Raw genomic sequence first — 14,228 nt, forward strand, 5'->3', positions numbered from 1 at the left:
CTGTAGGGTAGAGATATAGGGGGCGCGGAGGGCTCTGTAGGTCAGAAGTGTAAATTTGATTGTGGAGGCGATGGAGCGATTGGCAGATGAGGAGCAGAAAGACAGCTGCCGGCCGGATTGGAGCAGCGAGAGGCGGGAGACGGGGAGAGCAGTTAGTAGGGAGTTGCAATAGTCCCGATGGGAAATCATCAGGGAAAGGGGATAGTATTTCGGTATCTTGCGTTTGGAATGGGCTTTGGGAGATGTTTCTCAGGTGAAGGGGAGGGACTGGATGTGCGGATGAAGGAGAGGCAGGTGTGATGCCGCGGCAGCAAACTTGGTCTGTCGGCTGGGTGGTGGATTTGTCGGCAGAGATAGAGATGCCAGGAGTAGTGGATGGAGGGGATGGCGGGGTCACCATAAACTGTCGAGGTGCCTTCAGGACAATGTGGGGTCAGGAGGCTGCCGGTACCCACTGGGGGAGGGGCGAGATGCTGGTGCCTGTACAGTGACTGGTTGATAGGGAGGTGGGGTATTGGGGGAGGGGAGCTCCCAGGACCAGGAAGTGTCTGACAATCAAAGCAGTCAGAGGTTTCCTCGCACACGGACTAGGCTGAGATCGCCCTCTGAGCCGGGTGGGTATAAAAAGATTTATTTGTCGCCAGTTACTTTGCAGACCCCCCCCCCCTTGCTGGGTGGCCGCTCATATCATTTATCATCGCAGTGAATCTAACGGGTTAGAATTTAATGTTAGATTGTGTTTGATTGAGAAATATCTGCACTTCCTTCATCGTTTATCAGGAGAAAACTAAAGATTTTACTAAATAATTAAATCAACGGCAATGGGGTCCACGCTGCACACGCCATCAGCATGATGGGAGTTGTACTACTGTTAGTGTCGGACTGGGGTCACTCGGGGGTGTCACGGGGCAGAACGAGACAGTCAGGAGCTCTTATCCTGTAGCAGGGATTCCGGAGGCCCCTGGGCCATGTTCGCCTGACGTTATTTTATTGGCACGGCCACCGGTCAGAGTATGGAGGCCGCGCGCCGTCGCAGGTATATTAGTAGCGAGTATCGGTAGAAATGGTTACGCGTTGGGGAGGAATCGCTTCTCCTCTGTCTTTTATCTGGATTCGGATTAAACGGATTTACTGAGAACATTTTTCAAATTCCTTCCGTGTCTCGGATTTCAGAGTGAAAAGTGTGGCTCCTGCACCACAAACGACCGGCTCCGAAACGCGACTTTTAACCCCTGCACGATAGGCGCATTTTTCTCGTTTGTGCCATTTAGCGGATCACGCTCATCCTGCACCTAGGGACGATCTCGAAGCAAAGCGCTGTGATGGATCCCTCGGCGGGCGAAGGCGATTCCCACCGTTTATCATAATTTTCTTTGTTTTATTTGTACAGAGAGAACAAAATGGCGGCCGGCGCTCAGGTCTTTCAGAGTGAGGTGTTTCGCGCATTCGCAACGTACGCGACGATTGTGCTTCTAAAAATGATGCTGATGAGCGTAATCACCGCGTTCTTCAGAATCACAAGGAAGGTAAGAATCCGCAGAGAAAACCTGTTTCCCGCTCATTTTCTGAGGAGGTTCCAGAAACTGCTAAAGCCCAACCAGTAATCCACACAATACCCTGAATAAAAAGCTTGATTGGCGCAGGTCGGACGTAGGCCGCAGCTTCATTAACACACGATAACGCCATGCGATAACGCATAACTTTAAGAGCCCGCTAGGCGGTTCCAGTACCTCATGCACCATGGGTTCTAGTCCGTCGCCGTCAGTCGTCCTCAGAACGTCCCTCCCCAAACTCCTGGATCACGAACCCCTGTGAACAACACGGCTCCGGTGACAATAAAAGGAGAGAAACACAGAAACACAGGATGGAACAATCCGACCAGAAACCGACCCGAAAACTAACCAAAATGGGTGGCTAGAGGGGGGGTGATCTGTTGCCAAATTCATATATGTCGGATGCTGAATTGGGGGGTTAACACATTTCCATTTACATGGAAATAAAACACATTTAGAGGGTGGGATTAAACCCCCCCCCCCAGCTCATTAACTTCCAGGAGAGCATTTCTCCAAACACATCTCATGCTCGTTAGTGCGCATGCTGCAGCCAGCTCCAGAGAGACTAACGAGCCCCGCTGCCCGCGTGCATACACAGAAAGTGCTCCCACTGACTTTAGAGGGGACTCTTTCCTGCCACAGCTCCACAATCAAACAACCTAATGCGTTGTGCGCTGCCACTCTGGAGCTGCAACTTCCCCTAAAGGTGAGTGTCTTCTTTGTCTTTTAGCTAAATATTTACAAAGTGCAAGTCTGGGGGCTATAAGGGATATAACGGGAATTACAGTAGGAGAGAATATATAATATGAGGAATATACAGGATATAACGGGTTATAAGGACGGGACTAGTTATACGGCCAGAGAGTATATAATATATAATATGAGGAACATACAGGATATAACGGGTTATAAGGACGGGATTAGTTATACGGGTGGAGAGTATATAATATATAATATGAGGAATATACAGAGATATAACGGGTTATAAGGACGGGATTAGTTATACGGCCGGAGAGTATATAATATATAATATGAGGAATATACAGGATATAACGGGTTATAAGGACGGGATTAGTTATACGGGGGGGAGTATATAATATATAATATGAGGAATATACAGGATATAACGGGTTATAAGGGCGGGATTAGTTATACCGCCGGAGAGTATATAATATATAATACGAGGAATATACAGGGATATAACGGGTTATAAGGACAGGATTAGTTATACGGCCGGAGAGTCTATAATATGAGGAATATACAGGGATATAACGGGTTATAAGGACGGGATTAGTTATACGGGGGGAGAGTATATAATATATAATATGAGGAATATACAGGATATAACGGGTTATAAGGATGGGATTAGTAATACTGCCGGAGAGTATATAATATATAATATGAGGAATATACAGGGATATAACGGGTTATAAGGATGGGATTAGTTATACGGCCGGAGAGTATATAATATATAATATGAGGAATATACAGGGATATAACGGGTTATAAGGACAGGATTAGTTATACGGCCGGAGAGTATATAATATATAATATGAGGAATATACAGGATATAACGGGTTATAAGGACGGGATTAGTTATACGGCCGGAGAGTATATAATATATAATATGAGGAATATACAGGATATAACGGGTTATAAGGACGGGATTAGTTATACGGCCGGAGAGTATATAATATATAATATGAGGAATATACAGGATATAACGGGTTATAAGGACGGGATTAGTAATAGTGCCGGAGAGTATATAATATATAATATGAGGAATATACAGGGATATAACGGGTTATAAGGACGGGATTAGTTATACGGGGAGGAGAGTATATAATATATAATATGAGGAATATACAGGATATAACGGGTTATAAGGACGGGATTAGTAATACTGCCGGAGAGTATATAATATATAATATGAGGCATATACAGGGATATAACGGGTTATAAGGATGGGATTAGTTATACGGCCGGAGAGTATATAATATATATTATATATTATATAATATGAGGAATGTACAGGGATATAACGGGTTATAAGGACGGGATTAGTTATACGGCTGGAGAGTATATAATATATAATATGAGGAATATACAGGATATAACGGGTTATAAGGACGGGATTAGTTATACGGGGGAGAGTATATAATATATAATATGAGGAATATACAGGGATATAACGGGTTATAAGGACGGGATTAGTTATACGGCCAGAGAGTATATAATTTGAGGAATATATAGGGATATATATATATATATATATATATATTGGAGAGCAAGTGTCCAAATTGAACACAGCTCAGCATAAACTCCTTGCTTAGTAAATAAATCACTCAGCGTATGAAGAAATAACACGTGGTCATGTGGCTAAACTGTCCTGTGTCCTTGGATGACAGGTATTTGCTAATCCTGAGGACGCTGCGGTTCACGGTAAAGGGGCAGATGCCAAGAAATATCTGAGAACAGATTCTGACGTGGAACGAGTCCGCAGGTAAGAGACTGATGTGGCCTCTCATTTTCTGGTACAGGACTTGGGTTGATGGAAGACCTGGGTCCTTGGGTTGATCAAAAAACACAAAAATTGCTCTGGTCCTGTATGTATGAAATAGCCCTGAGCCTTAAGGGGTTAAACAGCTGGCTGTGCCTGATAGGCCACTAGAGGGCAGCCCTTTGCCTCATACAGGATGCTCCATAAAACAAAGTGACATCGTTTATGATTTTTAGTAGCGAAATATCGACAACTTGCTCCAGAAGGTAATATGTCATAACGTAATATGTTACATAGATGATGACACATGTAACGGTGCGGTGATCATACGGTTATGATGTCACATGGATTTGGCTCTAAACACTGATCATTAATAATGTGAAGGGACTCGGTCACCTAAACAGAGCTGAAATGAGAATGACGCTTCTAATGTGCGAGAATTACAAGTTAATAAAGCGTTTACAGTAATTGGCTCCTCCCTTTGTGACAGCATACTGCGTCCTTGTATGCAAATGATCTACCCCAGCTGTGCATTTGCATAGAAAGCAGAGCTCTAATACACTAATAGAAGAAAAAGCTGAAGGATCGCGTTTCTCGTCTGGCACCTAATGTACAAACAGATTCATGGTTGGACTTGGGGTTTTGGCGCAGAAGAAAAATGTTTCTGGACGGGGCATAAAAGTAACCGTACGTGGGATTGATGGGTCTGCGCAGGCTGAGGGGGTCGAAGTTTTAAGATCCGTTCGCCTTCAGCAAATCATCGTCACAGAGCGTTTCCTGCGACTCGCCAGATTTAGGGGTTTCTCTGTTGTAAAGAGTAAGAAAATATTATATGTACTAAGCAGGTATATGGCGCGTCCCGGCGTTTATCTGGAAAGACATTAAAATGTTGCGTAAGGTCTTCCCTCAATGTGACAGCAAACAGGAGAAAGAAATAAAAGCGATTCATCCAACGGCGGAACGCCGCCAAAAAATCATAAAGAATGCCAGCTGGTGGGGGCTTTCTGTAACGCCCCGGAGATTTATCCAGCAGAATAACCCCGGCCCTGGAAACGGAGTTTGGACATGAAACTTTGAAACGAGCCTGCACTCCGGCTGCACTCCGGCTGCACGCCTGCTGCACTCCGGCTGCACGCCTGCTGCGCTGGCCCGTTATCCAGAGCCGGACTGGAGATGACGGGACGGCTCTGGCACTTTAAGGCCGGTGGCCGTCTGATGACCTGAGTGCGGCTGGATACGCGTGGCCGTACGTTATGTCTTTATGCCTACGCACCATGTGTCTTATCATACCCAGCAAGCTGCAGCACCCGAGTGAGTGCTTCGGGTGAGTACGGTTCGGCTTTGTGTCCCAGATGGCCAGCCCGGGCCGCTCATCAATCTGAACGTGAGCCTCGTTACTGATATGTATTCTGATTGGCTCTGTCTGTGTCCGCAGGTGCCACTTGAACGACATCGAGAACATCATTCCGTTTGTCGGCATCGGCTTGGTGTACGCTCTCTCTAACCCTGACCTGTTCACGGCTTTGTTACATTTCCGAATATTCGCGGGATCCAGAATCTTCCACACCATCGCCTACCTGACTCCGCTTCCGCAGCCGAGCCGGGCTCTGGGCTGGTTTGTTGGCTACGGAGTCACCGTTTCCATGGCGTACAGAGTCCTGCAGAGCCTTCTCTATCTGTAACTCGCCTTTTCATCTGAAATATTCCAAGTTAATGGTTTTGGAACAAATTTACCTGAAAATAATTCTGAATTAGTGAAGTGGACGTCGTATAAAATTCAACAACATCATTAAAAATATTTTCTACGTAACTCATATATTACTCGTACTTTTTATAAAAACATAGAAAAAGAACAAATTCAGTAAAGATAATGCCTTTACCGGCCAAATGCAAGATCTCTAGAATAGATTGCAAGCTTCTTAGACTATGCAGTTGATAAAATATGCCTGAAGAAGAGACCCAGATAGTCTTGAAAGCTTACAATCTATTGTTTTTAAATTATACCAATAAAGGCATAATTTTTTCTCAAATTTGCTCTTTTTTTGTCTTTTATCCTAATGGTTTGAGATTTTTTTTCTGGATCATTGTTCTAGAAAATACCTCCATGGATTAGTTTAGATCGATCTGTTTTTAAGGGGTTGGGATGAGGGTTTGTGGGCGTTCGGCAGGTCTGTCCGAGACGCACAAACAATGAAAATGAAAAACCAGAGAAACCAGGGGAAACTGGTTAATAATAAAATCGGCGAGGGGAAAAACCCCTCCATGTGACCCATCATCCTAGCGTAAGAGCTGCCGCGGCGTCCGGTGCGCGGGAATTTATTGGCAGAAAGAGAATTAAATGGATAGCGGTGCACAGTGCTGAGTATATTAGAGGCAGCGGCACTAACCCTTGGAATCATTTTTACTTTCAAGGGTCTTTGTCCCAGACCCTCCACGAGGGTTAATAGCTTAATTGTATAATACGTGTACAGATTGTTCTTTTTCCATCAATATTTTTTACGGTTACTTATAATTATAATAAATAATAATACTAATTAATAATAATAATAAATAGTGCCTGGGTCCTCTTCACATGTTGGGATCTTTACATGAACTTGAAGCGCTGCGTAAATTGCTGGCGCTATATAAAAAAATAAAATAATAATAATAATAATAGTAATGCGTTTGGTAAAAAACAACAAATGACAAAACAGGTGTGTTAAGCAATGCCACGGACTATGCGGGTGCTTCATATAGAAATGACTAGCGATGCCGCAGAGACTCATGGACCTCGTGGACACCAGAACCGAGGGCCAGGTGCTCCAGAACTTCGAGGGCCGTGTTTACCTTTGATCACTTTAAATTCAATTGGCGCGGCTGTAATTACTCGAGACGAACGATGATCTGAAAATCTTTTTTAAGCACTTAATAAACATCTGATAGCGAATTATAATTAGCGTTTCCTAAGTGAATTCCGTGAAGTGCCTTTCATTTCAGGTCTAATTTTTTCTCTTAGAGCCGCTGATTTTCTTCTCTGTTGAGGGCTTTGAAGGGCTTCAGTCATTTAGCAAATTCCAGCTTTTGTTTGGCCCCCATCTCTTGAGATCCTGTGGCCGATTCTTTTAAACAAATTACTTTTTTCTGTGGTTTGTAGCCATTCAATAAAGTCCTTCCAGAAACGGTCTGGCTGGAATCGTTCGGTTTTGGGAACATTCCAGATGTTTTTATGTATCTTGTAACAATGTAGCATTAGGTGCGATGGTGGAGGGTTTGTTAAGCGTTCTTCTTCATACTTCGCTCCCCATCTTCTCAGATCCCCGGCACCTTCCGACCTTTTTCTGGTTTACAGGTATTTGGGGGGTTTATAGATTTTTTGGAGAGTTTTTCCAGGTCTCCCGCTGCGCTTGGTGTTGGGCCCCGCTGGAGACCCTCCGGTCTCGTAGGAATGACGTGGAGGTGACACAAACGCCTGGAAATTGGTCTGACCAGGTGGTGCCAGCAGGTGCTGAAGTTTGATTTGATTTGATTTGATGTGAATTCACCCCGAAATGGTGATGATTACCTGCTTCAGCCTGTAACCAAAGCCTCCACGGCTAAAGAGCTGGTGCCGAGCTGTACCCATTAGCCAACATTAATTTGCAATTCAGTCCCTAATGATCAAAAAGAAGAGTGTCTTCATCGTTGGAGTGATTTAGGGAAAACATTCAGAAGTTCTGGCGCTCTTCAGGCAGGCCGCTCATCAATCAGCCGGATCACAGTTGGAGGTTCTTATGTTTCAACGACGTATTTTCACAAGGAGCTGTGGAGATATGATGGGAATCCATGGAGCCTGTGGTGAGCCTTAAACTGGTCAATCACAAGTTTTATTACACAATTTCCACGACATCCTAATGTTTGCAGCGTCTCCTCGAGCCGAGCCTTTGTGTGAACTCAAGCGGCGCTGTGAGGGGATCTCTGTGACATTACACGGGATTCTGGAACAGCGGAGATCGCTAGCAATCATCACGCGCTCATTAGAGACACGATCAGTGGAGAAGCCACAGGGATGGTGGTCGGTTTATCAAACACCTTTATGTATTTAAGTGTCTCTCTCCCATCTCCTTTCTCTCTTCTCTACCACGTCTCTTTCTCTATCTTCTCTACCAGTCTTTCTCTCTCATCCCCTCTCTCTTCTCTTCCTGTCTCTCTCTTCCATGCTTCCTGTCTCTCTCTTGTCTCCTCATCCCTCTCTCCTACACCCCTCTTCTCTCTCTCTCTCTCCTGTATATCTCTCTCCTACGGTCTCTCTCTCTACTCTCCGATGTATACATAAAAAAACATTTATTTCCTTTTGGTTCTGATCAGCAGAATAGGCTGTTATCCGGTAACATAAAAATAGCCAGACCAGGTCGGCCGGATGTCTTCCAAAATCACCAGATCTTACAATATCAAGACATTACAGCCAGATCCAGATCGTGCTCTACAGAGACCTCACCAGATCACGCCATATGGAGACATCACCAGATCCAGATCACACCATATGGAGACATCACCAGATCACACCTTATGGAGACATCACCAGATCCAGATCACACCTTATGGAGACATCACCAGATCGCACCTTATGGAGACATCACCAGATCACACCATATGGAGACATCACCAGATCCAGATCACACCATATGGAGACATCACCAGATCACACCTTATGGAGACATCACCAGATCGCACCTTATGGAGACATCACCAGATCGCACCTTATGGAGACGTTACCAGATCACACCATATGGAGACATCACCAGATCCAGATCACACCTTATGGAGACTTCACCAGATCACACCTTATGGAGACATCACCTGATCCAGATTGCACCTTATGGAGACATCACCTGATCCAGATCACACCGTATGGAGACGTCACCAGATCCAGATCGCACCTTATGGAGACATCACCAGATCCAGATAACAACATATGGAGACATCACCAGATCCAGATCACACCATATGGAGACATCACCAGATCACACTCGGCCACCTTAAAAGCAGGAAAATGGTCTCAGGCCTCCATATTATATCATTAGGAGGATGTGAAGTTTCTGTGGTTTTTAAATAAATGTTAATTGGATTCCACTTTCGATTTTCACCCCAATTCTGTGTAATTAAAACAAAGTGATCTCTGCTGAGTTAACGAGTTCCTTTAACTCATCAACACCCCGTCCTGTCGGCCGCTTTCAGTTCCTTCCATTCGTTTTGGCAAGGCTGTCCGTCATTGTCTAAAAATGCCCTTTTTTCTGCACTAAAGACTCCGGGGAGAAATTCTTTCTATAATTTCCATTTAAAAAATGAGCAGCCGCAGCCGGACCCCGCTGGCCAGGAACCTGTAATTATGTCGTTTGTATGGCAAGGAAGGGCGGCTTCGAATATATTAAAAGACTGATGTCATAAACCGATGCGTTAGCGTCGAAGAACTGACAGGTTTCAGGGGGGGAATAAACCGTAAATAAGCCGATAATATGCACTTTCGTGCGGGATGGAAATGTTACATTTACAGAAAAAACAATATTTTAGCCATTTATACTTATTTTGTGATCCACAGAAGTCATTTGTCCTTCATGTTGTTTAATAGAAGTCACAGATCTTTGTGTAACTGGGAAAGCTTTTGGCCCCAGGGGCAATCTGCTGTAGCTTGGTCTAGAATACGGGGGCATCATGCGCGGACTGGACTGACCTCCCTGTCCCATCACAAAACGTTATTTGTCAATTTTTATATAAAGCTAAAACCGCACGTATTTGGCTCAAATCCTCAGAGTCTTCCCGACGATTTGGTTTATTCCAGGATCGGAAACGAGCCGTTATGAAACATCTTCGCGCAGACAACGTGCGGCTTAATTACAGACCTTATAAAAAAAAACCGTTGTCCTTAATTGGTTTTATTTTTCATCTATAAACTCATTTGAAATACCGATATCATTCGGCTCCTTCTAATCAAAGCTTCTGCTTGTCCCAGCATTATCCCGGCAGCTAATTCAATTACATTAAACTTGTTTAATAGAAAATATAATTGCTTATTCATACAGAATTCCCATTATAGCCAAACCCCCTCGACACGGCGGCGACGCGTTTCGCGGTTCTCGCGGTGGGAACGTTGGAGAGGAAGCGGCTAATTGCCTGTCGGTGTAATCACGCGAATTAGTAAGCGGCCACTCATTAAATGTTTCGAGTTAGTAAGTTGGCCGCGGACGGGGAGGCCGGTGCTGATCTCCGAAGATTGGGGCTGCGATTACCATAAGCAATTTAAATTTTATTGATCTTCCTCCTGGAAGTCGGACCCCGTAGCTCTCTAAACTAAATTGTGCTGCGAGACCCTGCTGTGTTATTTAGGTAATCAATACGCAGCCGGTCAGATTAACAACGAGCGGACCCCATTAACATGCAGCCCCGGCGCTAAAAGTTTTTTAGGACCCTGCGTTAGTTCATCGTCTCGTCAACGAGTCTCACCTGGAAGTGAAATATGTGAATTTAGCCGAATTCTAATCATTCCAAAAGGTTCTAAATCCGCAGCGATTATTTCATTCATTCAAAGCGATTAACAAGAAAACATTCTTCTCGTATTTACTCGCTGATCTACAATATCATTTTCAGGGTCTCTATATAACACGACTCTCTGACGCTCTCTATATGTCCCTGTTATTTATTACATTGTCTCTCTCTCTCTATAACACGACTCTCTGACGCTCTCTATATGTCCCTGTTATTTATTACATTGTCTCTCTCTCTCTATAACACGACTCTCTGACGCTCTCTATATGTCCCTGTTATTTATTACATTGTCTCTCTCTATAACACGACTCTCTGACACTCTCTATATGTCCCTGTTATTTATTACATTGTCTCTCTCTCTCTATAACACGACTCTCTGACGCTCTCTATATGTCCCTGTTATTTATTACATTGTCTCTCTCTATAACACGACTCTCTGACGCTCTCTATATGTCCCTGTTATTTATTACATTGTCTCTCTCTATAACACGACTCTCTGACGCTCTCTATATGTCCCTGTTATTTATTACATTGTCTCTCTCTATAACACGACTCTCTGACGCTCTCTATATGTCCCTGTTATTTATTACATTGTCTCTCTCTCTCTATAACACGACTCTCTGACGTGCTCTATATGTCCCTGTTATTTATTACATTGTCTCTCTCTCTCTATAACACGACTCTCTGACGCTCTCTATATGTCCCTGTTATTTATTACATTGTCTCTCTCTATAACAGGACTCTCTGACGCTCTCTGTATGTCCCTGTTATTTATTACATTCTCTCTCTCTCTATAACACGACTCTCTGACGCTCTCTGTATGTCTCCTCTTTAATCCCTGTTATTTGTTATATTGTCTCTCTCTATAACATGACTCTCTGACGCTCTCTGTATGTCTCCTCTTTAATCCCTGTTATTTGTTATATTGTCTCTCTCTATAACACGACTCTCCGACACGCTCTATATGTCTTCTCTTTAATACCTGTTATTTATTACATTGTCTCTCTCTCTCTATAACACGACTCTCTGACGCTCTCTATACGTCTCCTCTTTAATCCCTATTTGTTATATTGTATCTCTCTCTAGAACACGACTCTCCGACACGCTCTATATGTCTTCTCTTTAATACCTGTTATTAATTACATTGTCTCTCTCTCTCTATAACACGACTCTCTGACGCGCTCTATATGTCTCCTCTTTAATCCCTATTTGTTATATTGTATCTCTCTCTATAACACGACTCTCTGACGCGCTCTATATGTCTGTTCTTTGTTATATTTTGTCAGATCTGCTTCATTTTTGAGTGGATTATATGAAGTTTTGGGTAAACTCTGCACTTGGTGGCGAGACCCTTGAAGTCACTCTCGCGTCGTCTCTCGGCCGCTGGTCCGGGTCATCAGATTTTTGGAGAGCGTCTGGGATGATAGATAAATGGATTTCTCCGGAACTAATCCCGTTGTGAGGAGGCCAAGAGACGGCGGTTTGTGAAGCGTAAATATTCTGACACCGACAGAAATAAAAAATCGATGTCCGAAAACTCCGGGGCCTTTTACTGTTCGACTCGAGATGGTCGGATGGGTGAGGGGTTTATGTTTTTTGGAGGAAAGCGTTGAAATGAGAAATTTTGCGGCTTGTTCTGGGCCCCGGTGACAGACCGGGTCTCTAGAAACCGAGAGTGCGGCTCCTCGATGCTTCGTACTCTTATTTTTAGACTCTTTGGTTGAAAGTGTCGTCACGTGGAGCGCGTCCATCCAGAAATATCCGCAGAACGGAGGGATTTTCTCCTTCAGCTGCAAATCATTTTGTCCCAAACAGATTAGAAACCGACTCGCGAGGAGGCAGCGCGGAAAGACATTAAAGTCCTGATATTGTCGCCGGCAGGACATCCCAGATCTTAGTATCAAAAAGAACAATTTAATGCCTACAAAAGAACTTGAGGGAAGCAAAATAGTTACAAGAAAATTATGTTTGCTGCGCGTGTCCTGGGGTGTCGAAGACAATAGAAATCCTGCAGAAAGCAAAGGATATCTGAAGCTTGCCATCTTGGGATTTCTTTTTACCCGATAGTTGGGTAGATGCCCTCCTCTATGATATTATTACCCCCTCTGCGCATGTTCTTTTATCACAGGCTCCAATTGTCAAGGTTTACGTTTTTTTGAATCAGACATACACTCGATCTTCGCTTTACTGATACTCAGCACTTTGCAGTCACACGAGCCGCGGAAAAGCCTTGGCTTCTATCAGCTGGTAAAAGGCCAGGGATTTCCACCCAGCTTCTCCTTCCATGAACCTTATCTAACGGATGCTTTTCCACGAGGCCGTTTCAGGGGTCACTGCGACAAAGGCCTTCGCTGTTGGGTAAGACGTCGATCTGAGCCAATAATCCATGTTGATAAAATTCATTCATTTAGACACTTAAGGAAAATGTAATGGAAACAATTCAGGTCGCTTCACGATGAAACGGACGACGGAGAGGAGATAGAAAAGGCGTCACCTGGAGCTAATTTATCGCAAGGTTTCCATTTCCCGGCAAACTTAGGCGCCCCAGACATTTATTTTAGGAGAACCAACTTTCTGAGGCGATTACTACAAATAACAGATTACAGTCAGTGTGAAAAATCAGCATTTATTTCATAACGTCAGACGGGGACTCGTGCTTCCTGGGCTCCTAATCCATGGATCTTTAATAATAATTGCCCTATAATATGCTATTAACTCTCGGCAGATTCGGCTCCTGAATCTAAGACGAGACCGACGACTGATTATGGTTTGAGTCTTTACAGCAGGAGAGATGGGCGACTAGACGGGGGCCGACAGGGGCCGATCTGCTGGCAGGTTCTGTTGGTCTATGTTTCTTTTGCTAAACAGTGGCTCCGCCTTCTGCTACCCATGCACCAATCACAAGGCCCCTTTATTTTTGGTCATTTTTAGATGTAAGTTTGGCCCTGACCCCGGAAGATGATGCCCCGTTTCTGCTGCCATTAAACATAAAATCTCTGCCGCCTCATCCGCTCCTTATTTTTATATTTGTTAATCGTCTCCTAATAGACCGTAACGATATTAATTTATGCCGATTTTGTGTAAGAGAATAAAGTGCGTTCATTTCATTGTCAGCTTTTGGACCCAAATATTGTATAATCAGCTTTGTAATTACGGAAAGGATAATTATAGCTTCGACGTCTAATTGAAATAAATACAGTAGATTGGATATTAAAGGAAATCAATTCTGATAATTATGCGGTAACCGGGATTAAAGTAATGGGGCATTTAAAAGAGATCTCAGAGCATCTAATGAATCCGGGGAAGATTAATGTTGGGAATAATGAGTTCTAGCGATCTCTTCCTCTGAGCGGGAAGTAATAAGGTATAAAACGGTCTCCCACCAGCACGGCATAAATCTTTAGCCGAGGCTCCGGCTCATATTAAGCAGCAAAATGGATCAATTTAAAGTAAAAAACATTACAGCGGGAAACGTCGGCCGAGAGAGCGCATGCGCAATAATCCCCACATCTGCCAAGACCAGCCAAGGCCTCGGAGATGAATAAGGAGCTGATAGGATGATATCACATCGCGGATAAATACGATCGATAGGAACTGATCAGAAGACGTTAAAATCTGGGGTGGCTGAAGACTTAGATCATTGGGGTAGAACAGGATAGAATTGCACATGGAACCAA

The 14,228-nt window shown here is 43.9% G+C and overlaps 1 protein-coding gene across 1 annotated transcript; it reads left to right on the forward strand.

The window, feature by feature from the left end:
- The first annotated feature begins 517 nt into the window (after nucleotides 1-517).
- MGST1 (microsomal glutathione S-transferase 1) lies at nucleotides 518-6,083 on the forward strand. Its single transcript, XM_053462091.1, has 4 exons — nucleotides 518-614; nucleotides 1,391-1,526; nucleotides 3,962-4,056; nucleotides 5,489-6,083. Exons 2-4 carry the CDS (start codon nucleotides 1,401-1,403, stop codon nucleotides 5,733-5,735), a joined length of 468 nt encoding a protein of 155 aa, XP_053318066.1. The 5' UTR covers nucleotides 518-614; nucleotides 1,391-1,400; the 3' UTR covers nucleotides 5,736-6,083.
- Nucleotides 6,084-14,228: the final 8,145 nt, after the last annotated feature.

This window comes from Spea bombifrons, chromosome 4, assembly GCF_027358695.1.
Source record: "Spea bombifrons isolate aSpeBom1 chromosome 4, aSpeBom1.2.pri, whole genome shotgun sequence".
Lineage (NCBI taxonomy): Eukaryota > Metazoa > Chordata > Amphibia > Anura > Pelobatidae > Spea > Spea bombifrons.

What these genes read in the sequence shown, in the direction of transcription:
- MGST1 (XM_053462091.1), top strand. Translation starts at nt 1,401, where the DNA reads ATGGCGGCCGGCGCTCAGGTCTTTCAGAGTGAGGTGTTTCGCGCATTC. An exon ending in TCTTCAGAATCACAAGGAAG is followed by an intron (nt 1,527 to 3,961) that starts GTAAGAATCCGC and finishes CTTGGATGACAG; the next exon opens with GTATTTGCTAATCCTGAGGA. An exon ending in GACGTGGAACGAGTCCGCAG is followed by an intron (nt 4,057 to 5,488) that starts GTAAGAGACTGA and finishes CTGTGTCCGCAG; the next exon opens with GTGCCACTTGAACGACATCG.